Source organism: Balearica regulorum, chromosome 3 (genome assembly GCF_011004875.1).
Source record: "Balearica regulorum gibbericeps isolate bBalReg1 chromosome 3, bBalReg1.pri, whole genome shotgun sequence".
NCBI lineage: Eukaryota > Metazoa > Chordata > Aves > Gruiformes > Gruidae > Balearica > Balearica regulorum.
In genome coordinates, this window is record NC_046186.1 from 36,659,646 (window position 1) to 36,681,418 (window position 21,773).

Consider the following 21,773-nt stretch of genomic DNA (forward strand, 5'->3'; position numbering starts at 1 on the left):
AAGGAATAAATGTTCAACATTTATAACATTCTTTGAACAGTAGTTCTTCTCTTTACAGTCAGAATACGGCTTCAAAATTACCCTTTCTGAACAAAATAAGATTTCAATCTTATTTCAAAAAGCTGGAGCAGTTTATGTTTGATTGCAGCTAGTAGGGTTTTTTGACTTATTGATGTAAGTATTCATCACAAGAGCTAATTACTGAATGAAATAAAGTTCCAGTTTAGAAATCAAAATTCACCTCAGGCATCTAATGGATTTGGTCAATGTCTCAGCCGTAAGATGCCATATAATGGGAGGAAAAAATGGAGTTAAAACATACTGTAATTTTATGCTACAAGTCAAAAAACATCAAGGCAGCTAGATCCCATTGCATATACAAGTTAAATTACTCCATCACTTGTTAAATAGTCAATTTCACAATACTTCTATAATGCCAAGATTTTTCAAGTGATAAGCAAACAACTGATTTCACACTGAAACTGATTTTATAAGAAAAATATGAGATGACAGAATAGATAAATACCACACAAATAGTTCTATGACAATGTGAACTCCAAAACCATTCAATTTAATTAAGTTCACCAAACTAAAATTCAGTGCAAACTTGGCCTATGTTTACCTGGCCACACCAGAAGACAGTTCAGGCACTACAACCCTTCGACTCCAAGCCACAAGGTCCCGCTCAGTGGCTATTTCACTTCTTGGTGCGTTGCTATGCATCTGACGCACACCTTCAATTTGTCCACTACGTCTTAATCCTATATTTGGTGGTGAATGTACTTCTGAGGTAGAACTTACGGATCCTAAAAAGCCAAAAAGTGATAGCTGTACTTGATCTGAAATTCTAAGGGAAGCGTTTAAAAAGAAAAACTCAAAATGAAAGGGAAAAAAAGAATTTTACTTAATCTATTACTTCAAAAGAAATCAAGTATTAACTGAATATAACTATTTCTATAGTCACCACAACACACACACTTAAACAGCTACTGGGCTGCAGTACTGTTTTAAAAATTCACTTTGAAAAGGAGCAGATGTATCAACAACGTGAAGTGAAGCTAATGTTTCATTGGTTTGTTTTTCTTTAAAAATGCTTTTGAAAACATTTATGCAAAGCTGACTATTGCTACAGCACTCTAGATCCATATTATAAAACAGCGAGCTATCTCACTGAATCAGAGTATTCCTTAAACAGTCTTCTACCTTCAAAAAAATGAAGCCACAACACTGGAAATTATTAGGAATCCAAGCTGTAAAATTTACAGACAAGAAATTGAAATGGTCAAAAGATTAAAAAACAAAAACCAAAACAAAAAACCCCAAACCAAAATAAAACCACACACACGCAAGATCCTTCAAACACTTATGCTGTAGCAAAATTTCAACATTTTTTCCATATCTTTCCACACACAAGTTATTCTTGCTTACTCAGGTGGATTACCAACCATGATTTTTTAAGTGTTGAAAACTACCGTGTAATCTAGTGCAAGACACTGAAACATGGAACAGCTGTACTGAGAAACAAGCAGGTCCTTCCTCTTTTCTTCCTCCTATCTCCTTATCTGAGACAACTCAGACTTCAGTCAAGTAGATGGCCAATTCCAGACTAAACAGTAGGGTAGTTACTTCTAAAGGAATGCAGTTGCTGCAAGTTCCCTAAGTGAGCAGACAGTAACTTTAATAAAGATAAATTTATAATGTTAAGAATCCTGAGATTTTGTAGAAAGGTAAAAAAAAGATGGTAAAGCTGTATTATTTTCTATGGCTCCATATCTCCTTTCTAGTAGTTCAACAAAACGCACAAATCATGCACAATAATGTGATTTATGTTTTCCAACTCTCAGCTGTTTCAACAGAAAAGTCACAATACCCATCCCCTAGTAATCTACCTCTGCTTATCCGGCTGGTACTACTGGTTCCTGCCTCCCCAGAACGTCTCTGGTCCTGCTCCTGCTGAAGTCTTTGAATCATGCTATCCAACGGACTAACTTCTTGATTTGCTTGTTGACTAAGAACTTGATTCAATCCTGTGAAGTAAAACGCACAAGAGAACACCACACAAATGTTGATATGAAGAACCAAATGTCAAGATGATCACGTGCCATTCCTAATACAAGTTTAAATTTGACCAAGTGCCAGCAAGTCACAGAAGCTTAACACAATTGTTTTGTCAGCTTAGCTGATGCAAATTGTTCAAATGTGTTCTTAGCCTGCCCCAAATGCATTATAAAACACTTTAGTATAAGATTCAATGAAAGAACTACATCAAGAAGGTCTAACTGAATTAGAAAAGAATTATCTATACCGGAGAAGAGCAAGCAGTAAAAAATGCTTGATTGAGTTCCACATAGGCATAATGATCACACAGGTTAAGTAATGCTAATTTTCTTTGGTATGTAAAACAGCCAGGAAACCTCCTTTTGGGTAGGTCTCATGAATAAAAGACAGGAAATAGTTCTCACAGAAGTGATTACAAGGTGATTATACCGTTTCTGTGCAGCAAGCAAAAAATACAGCATGTAAGCATAAACAACACAAAACCTCTTTTCATACTCACAATGGTCACAAAAAATTAGAGAAGTATGGAGAAAAAGGCGATGGTTACAGTACTGATTTGAAAAGGAAGTCAGATACCTCCACACGGAATAGTTAGATGGTGGAGTGGTGGGAAGCTCTGGTCAAGAGAAGCAGAACTTGCAGAACTTTGTAATGAGGGATGACAATGTTCAAAGAAACAAGCTACAGAAATTATTTTCCCAGCATGATTCTAAAGAGGTATCATAGTATAAACTGCACATTTTACAGTAATTCTGCTACAAAATGAAGAGCTTTGACCACGTGGCTAGCCAGAAGCAGCCATCTCTTAATAGATGATGGTATTCAGAAAGAGCATAAATATTTAAGATACCGCTCTCAGGGTTTCAAGGTTATTGTAGTTGAAGTCAACTTCCCTAATGCAGCAGAAGCTTGGAATCATGGAATGAGCACTGGTGAAACCACAGCTGGATGTCTTCTGACTCATGTAGTGAGACAGACAGATTTATTTGGTGATCTCATGAGCAGACATACTGTCTACTGAAAACAATGGGAAATACTACTAATAACCCAAGAATGATCTTAAGTAAGGAAACTGCTACTTAAACAAAATGAATATTTATGTATCTAGCTTGTAAAATTTTGCCTTTGCAAGTAACAGTAAGGGTTTTTTTTTAAAAAAAAAGAAATAAAGACATTGGTATATATTTGATTTTTGTCAAAACCTTTGGTTTAAAGGAGCTTCACATACATCTAGGCAGTAAATCAAGCATGACTATCTGAACTCCCCCTACTCTTATAAGCCCATACAGAAAACTTGACAAGAAATAAATTGTCAGTGCTCTGAGGGAGATCCATCAAATCCCACAATAAAGTTTCAGAAAGCAAGGAGCATCCTTAGTGGAAGTAACATATAAAAATACATTAACATAGTTTAGCTTTGCATAAGACTGCATATATTGTTGCTAAACTGTAAAGAGGTAGAAAAATGTGTTCTGTTTATCAAAAATCTCTCTGGCTCTCTGTTAGCCTGGTTTGATGGCTTCCTGCTATTAAAAAAATGCTACGGACATCATCTTCCTACCGGTGCAGGCATTCATTCATGTGCCATGCAACCACACCACCAAATTTAGTATTTTTGGGTCTGTGTGCAGAGTCCGACTTGTTGCAAGATACTGTACTGTAGCATGTGCCCAGGACATTTTCAAATTTGGAGAATTTCAGAATGTCATGGCTCCGTGCTGTAACAACGAAGCAAAATTGCATCCTTCCTTGGAAATGGAATTTAGCTTCAAAGCCTCTAGCTAAAAAGCTAGACATAAAACATAGCATACATTCACCAGAAAGGATTTTTTCCCTTCTTACAGTTGCTTCTCAGGTAGCATTTCTTCCTATAATTTTGGAGGAAATAAAGAAATGCTCCTGAAAAATTACTAAGTATTCAGTGGCTTAAAATCCTCCAGTCTACAAATGAGGATAAAGAGATCTGGTAACAGCACTGCCAGTTAACCTTCCTGGAATGTCTGACACCACAGGCGTAGGTATGGTATACTTATAAGCCACTACTTACAGGCACAGTCAGTTTTCCCATATTTTCAAGAAAAATCCAAATACTTAACAATGCTTATCTTGAAAACATTTAAAGCTACTTTCACCAGTCACTGTTTGCTCATTCATACTAATATTGAACTAGTGACATGTGACAAGTAGGCATCACTTTTACACCTCCACCCATGTGGACCACATTCAGGCAGTTTCCAACGGCCAGTCATTGGCCCAAAATATGCACTTTCCTCCCACGTTGTCTGCAAGGAGAATACAAGTTTCAAGGAACTTCCTAGATTTTGTATCCTCATCAAATCTTCACAGTTCTCTAACCAAACCATCAAAGCTTAAGTTGAATGACTGCCTTCATCTAAAGAGGAAGAGGATTTTGCACGTTTCAGGCATCCTCTCGTTCTTCTACTCGTGTAATGTTACCTGTTCCAACTGCTCTGTGGAAGATCAGTCTATTTCCTAGGTTTTCTGCAGCAGCAAATCTTACCCCAAAGAGATCAACTATTCAATACACTATTTCAATAATGAAATGAGCTCCAAGCTAACTGGCGTTGTAGCATCAATTAGTACTGACTTTATAGATCACACTACTGTAGGTGAAATGGTCACAAGCAACCAGTGCCAAGGACATTGCAATTCTTTCACACTGCGAGAACTACTATGCCCAGAAACAAAGAAAAAGGACGAAGTGAAAGGGAAAGTGTCAAACACCTGGTGGTAACTAGATAGGCTACTGTGTACTGAAGTGAAATTTTCCATACCTGAAGATGTCACTCCCATCTGAGGTATAAGCTGTTCCTCCCTGCAGTTCTCACGACCAGGAACTAGTCTTTGATACCTTGCAGGATGAGGGTTGCCATCCACATCAACCAAAAATGGGGGAGGCATAAGGTGTGGAGCCTGCTGCGTCTGTTCATCCAGGACAAAGTTGTTGGCATCACGGATAAGGGGCCGATAATCACTATGAAAGAACATCTGATCTGCTATCTGTAAACAAAGTCATTTTGTAATTTTTTTAAAGAACCTATTAAAAAAAGCATACAGAAGATAACTGCCAGAAGTATTTTTAACAATGTTACTCATGGTCACTTTTGCAAAAACAAGATTATAGGCTGATCTGTTTATCTCGGCTTTAAGGGGAAAATTTAATGACACCATTATTTTTTTTCCCCAGTACTCCTTTTCTGTATTATAGTATAAAGAGATTAATCCACATGTTTGTGAGTGGGGAGCATTTAAAGAACAGGGGAATGGGCCAATATTTAACTACTTCAAGACATTTGACTGAACACAGCACGGACGTATTAAATAGTTTATAAACTTTCTTCTACACTCTGAATATATGGATATATATTCTGATAACGAAAATTGTGTCACAGACTTATGACCTATGGTGTAGGAAGAAGAGGAATAGAAAAATATTTATCACATCACATCATTGCCAAATATTTTAACACCAGCAGCCAAACATATATATTCCTATTGTAATGCCAGATACATGAAAAAGTTCCAGTAGATAAAATAAAGCTGATCTAAAGTTGAACTCTTCAGGCTCAAAGTTTGTTTTTTTTTAATTTCAGTCCACCTGCTCATAATTTACTCTAGGTGACTTTCCACAGACACTCAAGACTGAAGAATTCTTTTGTCCAAATACTACATAAAAAGACTTATGATCCATCCCTTGTTGGCACATACATCTCAATACTGTGCAATCAGAACAATATTGAACCGCAAGGAGAAAAGAACAGAAGACAAGCTGATGCGTATACTACACATCCCAACATTATCTGCTGGCAAGCAATCTCCTTGGCAGCTTATGTACTCAGTTTTAACTTTGAACAAGTAAAAATAAAATCATGAAATCATGATTCACGCAAATTAGATTTCCAGTGCAGTATAAAAATGATTAAACAATTGACTCAAGGCATAGAGATCTCAAAAAAAAATCTTGTCTTAGGTATTAAAGACATGTATTTGAACATGGACAGAGGAATGCCTAAGTTGTCACATAATATAGTCTGATTTCTGAAGAGCATGCACTATCATGACCAATCCATAACATAATTTCCAGTAACTTGTTACGTAGAAATCAGTAAGGCAGAGGTTATAGCATATTCTCAGATGTATGATCTCTCAATGACAAAGGTCTCCAGTCCTGGATGTGAGAAGACCAGGAAGGAAAGATGACAGACATCTATAAATTACAACATCAGAAAGTGCCTATGTGCATCCACATGAGGTGGATTAAAAAAATAATTTAAAAAATCATAGGAATCATGGGATCTGGACCCCACAAAAATTCAGAAAAGTAACAACAGGAAGAAGTTTGAAAGATGCACAGAAAAGTGCAATGGCAAAGAATTTACTTCAGGGATTCAAAAGGTTACCCTTACAAAGTACATATGGACAAGGTGATATCCCACTGCAGTAAGAAGCCCTGACTGAAGTCTTGTTGCCAGATTCTCTGTTAACTTAATAGAGGCTGAATGAGAAAGATACAAGTACTTTCATGTGTCTGACAGAATCAAGGCCTGCTTAACAACTTTGTTCCTTCAGCTTAAATAGCTCAATATGATAAAGATATAGGTTCTCTAGGAGGACTTACAATTTTCCTTAGAATCATAACAGTGGAGTATCCAGTACTTTGACCTAGTGTAAATTCTCCTATTAAGTGCTTCCCACACTGGGAAAGAAGAGATTCCAATGGCATGATCACAGACTGTGAGTTTTAATGTGCTGTGATTTGGCTGTACAGTGTTGTCTGCAACCCAGGTTTTGGAAGCAAAGGGAAGATCTGAAAGTCCTTCCTTAGATTCAGTGACCTCTACCAGAACAGTCTCTGGTGCAAGATCATGAGGGACTTCTGAGTACTCTGTACTGCAATCAGGTGTGATAAGAGAGAGTAAGCAACAATTTTCTACTCCATTGGATAAGAATGGCATTTCATGGAGAACCCAGGCTCAGGCCAACTCTCAGGTAGAACACTGGAATGTCCCTACTGGAACCCCAGGCAACCATCCTATCCTTGGGCTATTCCAAGTCCTGAGAAAAATCAGAAGAATTAGAAAGAATCTTAAATGGCTATGTTCAGCAGACAACCAGTTGAAAGCACTAACAATCAGACTTATTTCTTGATACACTATTAGAGATCAAATTCATAACAATAAGGTGATACTACACCACCATTAGGACATATGAGTCCTCTGTACATATGACTTCACAAACCCACCTTGGGTTTGAGCATGAAAGCGTTCCACAAGGTCTGAGCTCTACAAATAGGCCCTCCTTCAGTAACCGCTACGCATTTAGAACACGCAGTTTCTCCAAATGGGCACACCTACACAGATGCAAAAAGATTTTCCCCACTACTGCACCAATCCACTGTACAGGAGCCATCAACTTGCAACAAAGAACTGTGGTTTTGGCAGTCTGCACGAACAAAAGCCTTTGAAAGCTCAGAGATCCAGTCCTATCTAAGACTTAAAATCAACAGAAAGGTACCTTATGCTTTAGGACAGTTAGGCATTCCTGGACAAGTTTCCACCTAAGCAAGAACTTCCCAAGTGCACATGTCCTGTTGACAGTGAGCTCAGCTCATCTCTGATTATCATCACACACTCAGAAATCTCAGCTGAGATTGGTTCAAGGTTCCCTTAATTGAGTCAGTAACAAAGGAGCCACAAACAAGCAGCAAATGTATTCTTTTTTTTTCTTTTTTACTACTAAAGAATTACTCTACAAAACCACATATCATCAAAGGAAAAAAAAAGAAAACAAATCAAAAGCATCCCATTGCCTTTGTCATGGCCATCCCCACTGGGGGGAAAAAAAAGCCTGGACAGTGTTTCCACTCAACAAGGAAACACAGATACTATCTGAACATAACATGGAAAAAAACCCCCATACGTGTGGAAAACCAAGAGCATGCTCTCTCAGAAGCTAACACTATCTCAGCTATAATCATTGTCCTGAGCACAATTCACATGCAGGAATACAGGACAGGTTACCACACTCCTTTCTCCATTAAAAATCATTCCCCAAGATGGATGGAAACCATTTTAAAGCCAAAAGAAAATGCAGGTCCTACCAGAGCATATTCTCACAAGATGTCTGGAAAAAAAAACCCAAAACCCACCACAAGTATCTGAGGGAGGGGGGAGGACAGAAAAAAGAACACCTAATCTCCAGTACCTACCTATCTGTAGTTACATTTTTCCATAAATCAGGTCAGACAAAAATGAAAGAGGAGATGGAACTAAACAAGAAAGATCAGAAACTTCCAGGCTGAGTTTTCTGAGAGTTGAAGACTGAGATTAAAGAGGTAACAAATCTAAGTCCTATTTGCTCCTATTTCTTCTATGGTCAAGAATGCCAAGATTACCACTGGCGCAGTAACAGCTGGAGGGGATCATTTTACATCACCCAATAAGTGAAAAATTTTAACCATAATCTTTTCTCAGAGGCTGCAGCAAAAAACCCAAGAGAACAAAGGGTCTGTAGAATTCAAGGAAGGAAAAGCAATTGTTTTCATTCTTCAAACAGATCTAATCCCTCACAAGGTAAATTCTCAAATAGCAGTGTAAAGGAAACTCCTGGTCTATCACAGCAAAGACAAAAAAGGCTGTCTCAATTTAATTTCCAACATTCCTGAGTAGCAGAGACTATACACTTCCAAAATCATTGGAGAGAAAAATAAACCTGGAACAATCCATGGACACGGTGAGAAAAACGTTTCTATTACGACAGGCTTTAAAGTTTGGAAGAGTAAGAACTCTGAAAGACAAAGACCTTGAAAATGATCTAATAATCTGTTTTCCTTGCTTGTGGTGTCTCTGCTCATTTGTTTTCTTTCGAATGGAAGGGGATATGCACAGCTAGTAGTAGCTGAGCGATAGCAACAGCAGCCAAGTACCGAGTACTTCAAATCATAGTTGAGAGACAAGGAGAAAAAAAAAAATCCACAATTTGCAAATGCTGCTGTAACTAGCATCAAAATAAGAGCTGGAAGACTACAGAAAGAAATGTAGCGGCTTGCAAGACAAGGATTAAAATTCCTTTTGCTCCCCTCCTTCAGGCTGCTCTGTGTTGCTGTTTGCCAAAATGCTTTCAAGGCCAGCCTGATTTCCAAGATCCAAAGCAGAAGGCAATATCCAGAAGCCAGTAGTTTACCAACAACCTTCAACTATCAGCTACCAGAAGCAGAGATGAAAATCCTGAAGCAGATAACATCTGCTTAAGTCTTAGAAACATGGAGAAGAAACACACCTCACCTCTTCCCTGGGTGGTAAAAGAACTAGGACCTTGTGGACAGGTAACCTGTATGGTTCAAAGGGCATGTTCATCCACAGAGAAAAAAAGTAACACCATGTATCTTTACAGTCATGAGGGTCTGTGGCAAGACACCCACACTTAGAACATACAATGTAGACTATGACATTACATGTAATATTTTAGTCACACAGTAAGGGTGGAACATTGCTGTATAAGCACCAAGGCATCCACGACAGCAAGACTTCATTAGAAGACATAAAATTGTATCATTAGAACATATAGTACATTTATTGTAAATTAATTGTTTCCCAGCCTATGCAATGTTTAAATACAAATAGCAGGAATTAGTTCTATTACGCACACCTCCTTTTTTTTTGTCTTAGTTAAGAACCAGAAAAATATTTAAAGCAAAATGTTCAACTATTATAAATTCCATTGCGGTTTATTCACATTATCCATGTGGATCCATTAGTAGATGCTTGTAACCTTGTCACTTAAGAGAGCAGACAGTGACTGGGTAACTTTTAAAATTATATTATTAACTTCCCATGTAAACAACAGCTCAATAGCATGTTTCCATAGTCTAAAAAAGACAGTGAAAGAAAACTCAGTGTCAACACCAGGAATCTGAAACATCCCATACTAACGGCTCAAAATTGTGTTAAGATACCCTCTCTTGAAATGACGCTCTGAAGGAAAGTTTGCATGAATGCATTCAACACAGACAAACATTTTATTTTCATCTTGCACTGTACCTTGTCATATTTGCTACTGGAACCAAAGCCAAAAATCAGAAGGTGACCGTGAGAATCAGTACATGCAAAATGCTGTCCATCAGGAGAGCACTTGCAGTCAAAAACTGCACCATGTCCTTGTCCTTCAATCTGAAATACATCAACATACAAAATAATTAAGTTACCAGAAATAAATAATTTTCAATTATGATTCTCAAAACTGTGGTGAGATGTTGAAATTTATTATAAAATCTGTAAGACAGTATACTGCTAAATGGAAGTTACTTTAAAACATACTTTACTTTTTAGCTATTCACTTTTCAGTGAATTTTGCAATAATGCTCATGAAAGATGCCAAATTGATAGTAGTAGAAACTGACAGACTTTATCCACAAAGCAGGCACAGTATAGGAAGTGAAAATAAGTCTCCCCTTCAATGTCCTGCTAATGAGCCTAACCAGAGAGCTGGGTCCAGTGCAGGGCTTAGTCACTACACCCTTTCCATCCTCTGCCTTTTTGCTAAGCTAGCCCAGTGGCATTGGCTGCTGCGGTGTTTCAGAACACCTGCCTGCTAGAAAACGCACTGACGTAGACAACCCACATTACACAACTTAGCAACTGCCTGTTTCTGTAATTCCTACCCCTAATTTATTGGAGTGGGGGAGGTATAGATTTGTGTAAAAACTCCACTTTTTAAAGGAGAACTGCAAAGATTTTAAAAAAGGAATTTTTACCTGATACTCATTTTCTGTTTTCCAGTTCCATTAAGCCAGAACAAATGGGTTTTTGTTTTTCCCTGCAACCTGTCAATCAAGCAGAGGTGACCAATCACCACTCTGAATTTTCATGTCTTCAGCACCTCTTCAGAAAGCCCCTTTCTATTCTCCCCAGCAAAGCACTTTTGCATTTTCTTTAAAGAGACACCAAACAAAATTGTTTCCCTAACTATGGCAGGCCTATATACTGCCAGAAAAAACAATGGTATTCAGCCTGCAGGCAGTAACACTAGCATAGCACCTTCCAGAGGCCATGAGCATTATTTTAAGAAGTTAATGAACCAAGCCTCAAAAAACCTGTGAGGTAGGTACTGTTCTCACTATCTTCCAGGCTGAGACAAAGGCAAGAAGTCTAAACCGTTTGCCCACAGTCTTACAACACATCCACACCCACACCCCTGCACACCCTCCCAGTGGTAGAGGCTGCTACACCTATTACCAGTGCTTTCAGGTATTTGATAAAGGTCTTTCCTTACTACAAGTATTTTCCGTAAAAGTTAAATGAGTTTCTGGATTAGCAAAAGAGGAACATAAACCAATGTGAATTTTATGTTCTATTTTGCCAATTATTCCAGAAGAAACGAACAGAAGTAGCCTATAGAAAGAGATGGAAAATAAAAACAGAGCTTCAAGCGAGTGACACTAACATCACAACAGCTAGGAATGCAGAATTAATTTAGGCCAAGCAAGATCCAACAACCAAGGCAAAGTTAAAACTTTGTGCTGCTTTTTGTATGCAGAAAGCTCACGGTATTAAAGGCAGACGGTCTGAGGAGGTAGGTGGAAAGGGGAAGGACCTTCAACCCAAGAATGAGCTTTGCAGATGTACAGTAAAAACCTGGAAAAGGAGTACTTACACAGACATTTCTGTTCCCTTTGCCTTCCTCCAAAGTATCAAGCTTCCTAACATTCAACTCCTTCATAAACAGAATTTCAGGGTTCTCCTAGAACCTAAGATTTCAGGACTTTTTGTTTTATAAGGAAAACAAGACACGTTGTGGGAAGAACTATTTGCTAACCATGGTGAGGGGAAAAATAAATAGAAGGGGAAAAAAAATCGAACTGTTAAGATGATGGGGGTTTTTTTATCCTTCCCAGCAAGAAACGGTTTGGATGGACCATTTTCAAGAAACCCCTGGGAATTACAGTGTGAGTTGGAAGACACTCTCTTCTTATGTAAAAGAAAAGAATAGTGATCTACTATTCAGTGATTAACATAGTGCAAATAGTTTTCTGTGGCCAGAATCTGGTTTAAAAAGCGCTCTTGGAAAGGACAGCAGCAAGACCTTTTGGTAAAACCCCTCAAGTGTGACATACAATTACTTGGAAATAAAGATCCTTAATATTCTAAGAACAAAAATTACTGTTGGAGATAAGCTTGCAAGATAATTAATGTTACAAATTAAAGAGTAAAGCCTGCCAGAGTGTGCTACCCAGTAGAATTTTTTTTAAATGAAAGTATTTTGGCATTAATAAATGACACTTTACAATGGAATTTCTTCAATAATAAAGCTAACACAGAGGAGTTGGTCATTTGGAATAGAAATTAAATGTTAAGTTGCAGAAGGGGAAGCTGTAGTAAATCAGTGAAGCTGTAACTTCAGCAAGTTAAAGAACTTCAGCAAGAAGGAAAGCTGCTTTCCCCATTCCATCCCTTTTAAATCAAAGACGCAAGAACTATATGAAGACTATATCCCAAAGAAGATAAACTGTTTATTCTGTCTGGAACCTTCCCCTGCTGAATAAAAGGAGATCAGTGGTGAAGGGAAAAGACCACTCACGAGAGCAGAAAAAGCACTGGTCAATTAAGAGCTGTCCCAACAAAGGGTGCCAAGAGTGAGCAAGAGTGAGAGGGCTGCCAAGAGTAAGACACTGCTGGTACCAAAGCAGGAAGGACTCTTCAGTCACAAACAGGAAAGAACCAGTGATGCTATACACTGAGGACTAGGCTATGATTACTTTCAGTCTCACTCCAAGAATTAAGCTATTTGTCCGTATTTTCACTAGCAAGGAAACAGATGCACGTTGGTACATCATGAAAGAAGGAATGTTGACGAAATAAGAGAATGAAAAAGCAAAGTTACTTTTTCCCTCTCAGCTTTGAAGACAGCTTACTGTTTTCCCCCAAACCAGGCAGAATAGAGCTGTCAAACTAATACACAAAGTAACATGTCTTTGATCCAAAAAATAATTTGTTGTATTAAAACTGAGTAATACCACCTAAAGACAGAGTGAGGTCAATAATAAGCCTTTCTGACCTGTTACCAACAGATATTATGAAAGACTTAAAACCTAGTTTTTAAGAAAAGTAAAAGACACAGGAGGAAAAAAAGGAAAAAAAAAAGAGAAATTGAGTAAAATGAAAATTAATCAAGAGTAGAGAGTACCAGATACACTTAGACTTGCTTCAGTAAAATAACTGATTTTTTTTAATACCAAGAAAATATAATTCATTCAACCTAGCTAGATTTCACAGCCATGATATGGCACTGAAAACTTAATTCAAATGGAACAGATTGTGCTTAGTAGGAGAAATGCAGAGTAAGTAAACTTACTAAGGAAAGAATAACACTTAGTGGTTTTGGAAAGATGTACAGAACTAAAAGGATGTTATCAGTGAAGTTCCTCAAGTCAGGCCTTTCTGTTACTGACTACAGAAAAAGTAAGAGCCCACTGATGAAATGAACATTAGGAAATCATCCACGGAGAACAGATTTGGGACACAGCACAAATGGTATCAACCGAAGCAATTACAAGCCAACAGGACAAAATGCAATAGGTCACGAACCTAGTAAGATTATTAGGAATAACTAACACACTGCCAGAAAAAATAATGGAACTCAGTTCACACACAATAACACTATGCATTTCTATCACACCTTCCAACACAAGTCATCAGCACTGTTTAAAAAGTCAGTGAATTAAGCCTCTACTAGCCTGAGGTAGGTAACATTGTCTCCCGCCTTTCACATTAAGGGACTGAGACAATTAGTTGGAAACACTGGGAGAAATATCACTGTGTATCCATTGTGATGCATCACATACAACGCAACAAGAAGAAGAAAACTATAATCCTAAAATATACCGAAGTATACCCAGAAGAGAAAGAGAAAGCGCATACATGCTAGACAACAATGATAAGAACAAACTCTTCCAAAGCAGTACACATAATTTTTGCTTCCCATGTTCAAGATAAGTAAATTCCAAGTGGAACAGCCACAGAGAAATGTTTCCACTCATCATAGTAATAGAAACCCTAAGAGCTCAGTTTCTTCACATGGACTCTAAGGAAAGAGGACTATTTTGCATGCCTATACAAAAAGACCTTTAGCAGGAAGAGAACTACTCTACTCAAATGCGTAGGAACAAATGAAAATTAGTCACACGCAACATTCAAACTCAAAAACTGAAATTCAGATTCTAACAATCACAACAATGGTATGCTAGAACAACTTTCTAGAACTAGCAAATAAAGCAAAAGTTAACTAATTGTTATTAAAACATATAACCTCTTTCATAAGTGATGAAACTACGTCGCAGCTGCTTGAGTCAAATCAGTCCAAGTATTTTGAAGTTCCTTTGCAGGTTTATGTTCTCCTTTGCTTTAAGTAACAAGGAACAATCTGATCACAGCATGCTTCCATGGTAAGCCAAAAAATATCTACAGACTTTCTGCAAAGTTAGAAGAGGTTGCTGCAGATTTGGAGGAGTGGAAAGAACACTTAATTTTTAAGCCAGTTAAAAAAAATAAACAAACAAACACAAACAAACAAAACAAAAAAAAACAAACAAAAACCCCCTCCAACAACAGGGCTTCTACACTGCTTCCAGTAACAAAGGATCAAATGGTAGGAAAAGGACAAGAAGTAATTAAGAGCAAAATGTTTACTAAAAAATGTTTCTATCTTCCTACCACCCAAGTCAGTTACCCATTCACAAATGCTGTATTTGCCTTGAAAGATATACATATCAATTAAAGATCTGACAGATCATCTACCCTGCGGATGCCTCAGTTATCTAAAGGTTATATAAAAAGCATTTAGAGCATCTTTTTGTTTAAAAAAAGTTTTCTTAATAAACATACTGCAAACTCAGTATTGGCTTCTACTTGGACTACTAGAGCATTATGCTGGCTTTGCTCTTCAGGATGTGTTCTTATGTACTATTCAAAGGTGGAAACTCTTGAAAATTTTAAAAACATTTCAGTAGGACTACACACTGACTGATTCAAAAAGAATGCATCTATAATCTTATTCTAAGTCATTCTGAATTTCAGATGACCACAAAACCTGATCTAAAAATATAATCCCAAATAATCCCAGCAAAACTGGAAGTGTCTTCAGACTTTATGAGGGCCACAACATAAGAACCATTTTTAAATCTCTAGTTAACACTGGAGATTACAATACATTGTCCATATAAACAAGCATTATGCCTTTTGGACATTAGTCAAAAAAAATCACCTCATGTGGCAGAAACTCCATGCACAGAGTATTCTGCTGAGCTGTCCTAGATGGAATCTGATCTTCCATGTTGCTCTTCTGACAGGGACTCCAATTTTTTGGTATGTAATTTAGGCTAAAACTAATCAAGTAGTTGCCAACAAAGATCTAGGCAGGCCGTGCAGGTTTACTGATTAAGAAAATGGAAACAATGTTGTAAGTGATATGATAATGCTGTTAGGGCTTCAGAGTTTATCAGGTTGCATTGCAAGTAGCATTAGAAAGTAAGGAACCATATTGTAAAAGATCAGACCTCAGAAGATGGGGCAGGAAAAACATTAAGATACACAGACATAAGGAGGCATAGCATAGGAATTGCCTGTAATGAAGTGTCCACTCAAAGCTAAAAAATAAAGGACAGCATCAACAACCAGCTGTCTGAAGGAGCAGGAACACATAGAAAAATCCGATTGTAACTTAGTAGCCTCTGCTTGATTGACAATTTGCAGGAAGAAACCCTTTTGACCTGAATCAGTTGATACCACAACACTGACAGTAAATTCTAAGCAAAACAAGGATTAAACTGTACTAAAACATTCAAACAGTCATTAACAGGGGATGTGTGTTTCCAAATTCACAAAAACTAGACATCATCGCCATTATGAAATACATTACTACTACCACCTCCACAGGGGTTCCCAAATTTTCTCAGTGATTTATATAAAAACATAAGACATGTGGGAAGAGGGCAGAGACTGGAGGGGAGAAACAACCAACACATCACTGCATCCAGATGGTCTGATTCTTCAATCGTAGTGCACACTCTCCATTAACTTCAAATAGGGTCAAAATTACAGCCTCTACAATTTCCATTGTAAAAAGCAGGAAAACACTTATGGGTGCTTGAACTTGACCTTTTTATGGTCAAGTTTTGAACATAACAAATCTCAGGCACTGCTTATGCTAATAGCTTCAAATAAATCTACAAATATATCCAAAGCTCACAAAGCTAAGAAAGTATTTCTATTAACACTTTTCAAAAGATATACTGAGTGTCAGAAAGTTGGGGAAATTGCATAAGCTTGAAAAAGGACCATGCAATGCAACTGCCATATATCCTATAAAAGTAATTAAGGACCCACTTGGAAAGAAACACATGGAACCAAGAATAGTACCAGACAACTGTACATTAGACAACCAGCTAGCTACAGACTCGGAGACAAAAAAACTCAGACATTAGCTTCAGCAATCTTGTCCGTATTTCTTAATGTCTTATGGCTGGAAATGTCAACCTTAACATCAACATGTAAGTTAGTTATTTATTATAAAACATTTACCTGCAGTTACACAGATTAACTAGTATCTGGCTCTGAAAAGGCCATACATTCACCATGGTAACTTCACATAGTGAAGGTAAAGCAGAACTAGTATGAATGTATCCACGTGCTTCAAGCTTTCTTACTGGATGCGTCACAGTACATATTTTCAATTTAAAAAAAAAAGCTTAATGTTTTAAATTCAACTATTGCTCTGCTATAATGTATATCACTACATTTCCTGATTTTGTGCCAGCATTTCTAAGAAGCATAACCAGTTTCATTAAGGCACCATTTGAAATAGCAGCAGCACTTTAGAGCTATACAACTATAATCATCACGTAACCAGAAGAGATTACCTTACAAGGTAGGTTAGTACCTGCTTGCTGATTCTACTACTCCCATTTGTTTTCAAAGGCAATCAAATGAAATAAAGGAATTTCAGAGATCACCTTCAAAACAAGCATATCAAATCTGTTGGGTTTTTTTCCTCAGCCCAAAGCTTCTCAAGAAAGAAACATCCTGAAAAGAAAACTAAGGACCAAAAAGAGTTGTCTTTTTTTTTCTTTACTATAGCACAGTCATAAGAGCTTGGGTCTAAACTTCAAGACTGGTCAGGAAATCAAGGGACCTAAAAGTAAGTGAGTATTCACAAACAAGTTCCATTATTTTGATCATATGAAAGCATTACGTACTTCACTGCACAAAAAGTTAGAGCATAGTCTAATGAAAGCTACTGCAGCAGAGTAATAAGTAAATGAGCTTTCAGTGAGCAGTCCTGCACCATCACAAGATCCATCCAACACAGTCTTGTCTTCTTAAGTATAGAGATGGAAATTTTCTAGTGAAGTAAAACTTTTGTTCACAACTACTACTTCAGGAATACCCACACATAACCACTACAGCTTTTCAAAAATGTCTATCAAGCTTTCTTTATGATTGCCTCACTTCATGTACCTGACATAGATGTACAGAGATTAAAAAGGAACTTTAAAATTAATTGATAATGAATTTTTAAGTAACAATACCCAGTCCTTTCTCTAAAAATTAAATAATGCTAAGAAAGGTATTGTGCACGTTTGCTTGAAAACTACATAAACAAGCTGTGGTATTTTCTCCCTTTTCAGATATGTTCTCTTTAATTTGTGGTAAAAAAAATACATTAAGTTGGTCCTGCTAAGTAGCTCATCTTAAGTCTTCCTAAGAAATCCTCACTAGCTTTCTAAAGTACAGCTTTGCATTTTTATATTTCAGATAACAAGCACTGTCCCATCAAATTTGAGACTTCATTAGAGAAGCCAACCCAAGCTTCTGGTCAACTTAGTAAGACAATGTAAGACGTTCAATGCTGTGCAAAAGAAGTCATAACCCAAACAATTCTATAGCTAAAAAGTTTGCAGTTTCAGTAATGTTTTTACCCTGCTGCAAGGCTAGAAGCTTTTTTGGTTTTGTTTCTTTTTTGCTCCCCCCCCCCCCCCCCATGATTATTAACTCTGCAGTACTTTCTTAACTCCAACCAAGAACATAAAAGATCAGCTGACAGGTTTGTTAGCTCCACAGATAAAGTAGCTTCTACCTGTTGGTAGTGTATGTTCAACAACAGCTTAAGTACTTTGAAAAAGCTTTTCATACCAAGAACTTTAGAGTTGCTGTTCCCCATTAATGTTCCTATTAAGGGGAATGATTACATTTACGTTTTGATCTGACAATATAATGCAAAGTAGTCAAAGTAACTTTATCTTGCTGAAAGGATCCATAACTGTTTACATGAGGTTCCAGTAAGATGTCCTTCAATCTCCGAACTCCAAGAACAAAAAGTTTCGTCCCCATTTTTCTTTTAGCTGTGATAAATTTTCTTTAGAAGAAAAAAGAACAAAAAAAGGAAATACAACTTTGTGCAGTTAAATCTAGACTCCATCCTAAAATCTCAAGTAATCTCCTTCTGGGCTGACAATTTTAAATGAAGTCGGACAAAATCACAGAATCACAGAGTAGTATTAAATTGATATTAAAACTGCAACTGCAAAAACTTTGACTTGTTAGAAAATTGACACTTCCCAATTCAGCTGCTTACACTGTACCTGTTTTAATGTATGGTTTTTAATACAGATAGAAGAAACCATGCTCATCACACTAGTCAAATCTTTGAATAAGCTATTTAACATTTTGTGAAATAAACAGAAAAGTGTTTAAGTCCTTACTTTGTTTAAAAAAATGTTCATATTTAAGGTCTAAGTTTCATCATGTGTTGCTAATTAATAAACATTTTGGAAAGAATACATGCAAGTCACAAGCTTCCTAGTTCTGGATTAAATGCCTATTTACATAAAATGTAAGTAATGCATTTTACATGAAGTGTGGGACTATTCATCACGAGCTTCCAACAGAAAAGTGCCTAGAGTGAAAGCAACAGCTATGATTCTGGTACAGAGATCTAGATGAAAATATGCCCCAGTTAAATCACGTTTTTTTTCTAGGACACCTGAAAATCTGTATGAAGCCTCATCCTACCTTACAGCAACTACAGCAATCAAAGATGTTGTTGTCCTTCTAGGTCTCAATGAAAAAGCATGTCTTAGCCCCAGGATCAGAGTTTTTCAAAAACAGCCAAGAAATGCAACTGTACCCTGTATCTTCTCCAACACTGATGCAACAGGCAGGTCAGCCTCTCTCTCAGGCTTTGCAATTTTAAAGGTAGTTTTTTCTTCTTCTTTTTTTCTGATAGTTTCCATAAAAGTGGGACAGAGGGCATAAGAACCACAAACACCAATTCAAGAAGTAACAGTTACACTGCCATAAGAAATCATCCACTATTCTTGAAGTACCAATCTGGTTTCCAGGGCAAGCAACATTTACTCAGTGATACAGAGAACAATAGTGTTTCTGAGAGAGATTAAAGCTTTTCTTTCACAAAGAGTTGGTTGTCATTTCAAAGGAAGCTGAAGGTGGGAGAGGGGGAGAATAGGTTTGGTGATGATTTTTTTCTTTTTCTCCTCCTCAAAAAGAATCAGAAGGTTGCTTCAAATCACTAGTTTACAGAGCTCAAGTTGTAATGCATTCCTGAAATATACTCATGGTATTTCTATATGCTCTGATGAAATCTGCTTTGGCATTTAGAAAAAAACCTCATCATCGAATTTGCAACAACTGGAGATATATAGTGTGACCTTTAAGTGTCAAAGGCTAAGGTGGCTTAGTCTTTCAGCAAGTCAGATAAGTCCCAAAGGTAGGAGGATTTTGAAGTATTCGCATCTGTGAATTTAATACAAGATCGTAAAAACATTCTTTTTGTATCAGTATTTCAAAGCACTCTTCAGAATACGATGGAAGGACTAAGGCCATCTCTGCACTGAGTTCAAAGTGGGTTCCAGAACTACGATTCACCCAGAGTGTGGTGCAAAGAACACCATAATACATGACAGTGCTCAGAAAGACTGTCTTAGCACTAAGGTAACATAACAAGAATCAGTCCAAATAAACTCTTCACAATCACTAGGAGGAACACATTAAGATTACAAGTAAGCAAAAGTCTGACCTTAACAGGCGTTCAGGCACACAGGAGGCCCCTGAGGCACACGAATCATGTCAGACAGAAGAAGGCCTGCTACCAGCTACAGCAAAGCCTGACTTCTCAAAGATGCAACTCACAGTGAGTGTCAATCCAGTAAGACAGGAGAGAAACACCTAGTCATGAAAGATCTTTTGTTGGTGGTTTTGTTTGGGTTTTTTGGTTTTTTGTTTGTTGTTGTTGTTTTTTTTAAATTCTGTTGACCAGGAGAACGATTTTTTATTTAAAGGCACCTGTAGTCCTACTTGATTAATTTCTACATCACACAAGGCTTTCTTAAATGCTGTAAGGCTAGTCTTTACCAACTAATACACCTATTCTCTAAGGCTCCAGCAGCTTGAATCAGCAGAGCTCAGTCCTGAGAGGGACTGCTTAAAGCAGGCTTAAAGGAAACTACTTCAGTCCAAAAAATAAAAATCAATGGCAGCACCATAACACCACAAACCTATCCGGGGTCAGACTCAAGGAACACCAGTACTTCATGTCTAAATTGCAACACTAACAAAAACCCAATCAATAACCAAACAAAAACCTGTGCATCCACCTAACATTACTAGACACCTCCTTTTTGATCTGGAAGATTCTTAAGTCCCTGTAGTTTTCTTTTTCCCCTCATACATTCTCAGAATTGAGAAACTTCTGCTTAAAGCCTACAGGAACTACAAGTGTAAGGCTAAGCTGCAGCACATCCCATCCAAGTGCTAACCTTGGCATTCCTAACAAACCAACAGTGTCAGGTCTGATAAGAAGTAACTTAGAACACCTGAAAGAAAACAGATCCTACAACAGCAACTAAGTGGTGTACAGCTTTTCTTTATGACATAACAGCACTAATCCTGCAAGTCGAAGAGCTTGCCTGAAGCTTGAAGCCAAAGGCCATTTCTATCACTTTCTAATTTACCCAGAACATGATTTCCATACCCAAGAAAACAAGCCTAGCAGAAGTGCCTAAATGCACAGGCTACAGATTCACACCTCTCCACAGTGGCACAACTTTGAGAGGAAGTTGAGAAAAAGTCCTGTCTAGACATTTACAGCTGAGATGCCCTCCTGAGGTAAGTGGCAGATGTTGAATTGAACAGCTTGCCACCGAGGAGAGAACAGAATCTAGGTCTTCCATTTCCCAGCTCAACAGCTTAACATTAGTTACGGCAATCCCAAAAGATGAGTGCCACCTGCTCCTGCATCCTCCTTTGAGGAGAGCAGGGACCTCCCTCAGTTATTGGAAAGCTGCCTTACCACACAAGGGATCCAGATGTCTCACTGCAGCTTTGAGTAAGAAATTGCATTTCAAATATATCTCTACGTACATTATCACACAGTGGATTTCACTAGACAGCCCACCATTCAGTGTATTTTTTTTCCTGGATCATCCCCTAAGACACCTAAATCTCATACACTGCTCAGTAAACTGAGGATTTGGTAGGATACTGCATTCCACTTTGGCAACTAAGGACCTTGGTCCCCAATCATATAGGTGCCACAACAGTCGAAGTTCCTTCAGTGAATCTCAGCCCTGGGTAATGAGCCACAATTTAAACATTTACAAAGGTTTGTGCTGTCGTTCTGCAGCA

General features: G+C 37.6%; 1 protein-coding gene across 3 annotated transcripts in view; it reads right to left on the bottom strand.

The window, feature by feature from the left end:
• Window positions 1-21,773, bottom strand: part of PHIP (PHIP subunit of CUL4-Ring ligase complex) — a 119,198-nt gene that overhangs the window by 44,762 nt on the left and 52,663 nt on the right. For all 3 annotated transcript variants that reach the window (XM_075747550.1, XM_075747549.1, XM_075747551.1), the window contains exons 16-19: window positions 10,119-10,247; window positions 4,854-5,079; window positions 1,890-2,027; window positions 623-806 (exon numbers count right to left, since the gene is read on the bottom strand). In XM_075747550.1, coding sequence (XP_075603665.1) covers window positions 623-806; window positions 1,890-2,027; window positions 4,854-5,079; window positions 10,119-10,247 — 677 coding nt within the window. The remainder of the gene's footprint in view (window positions 1-622; window positions 807-1,889; window positions 2,028-4,853; window positions 5,080-10,118; window positions 10,248-21,773) is intronic.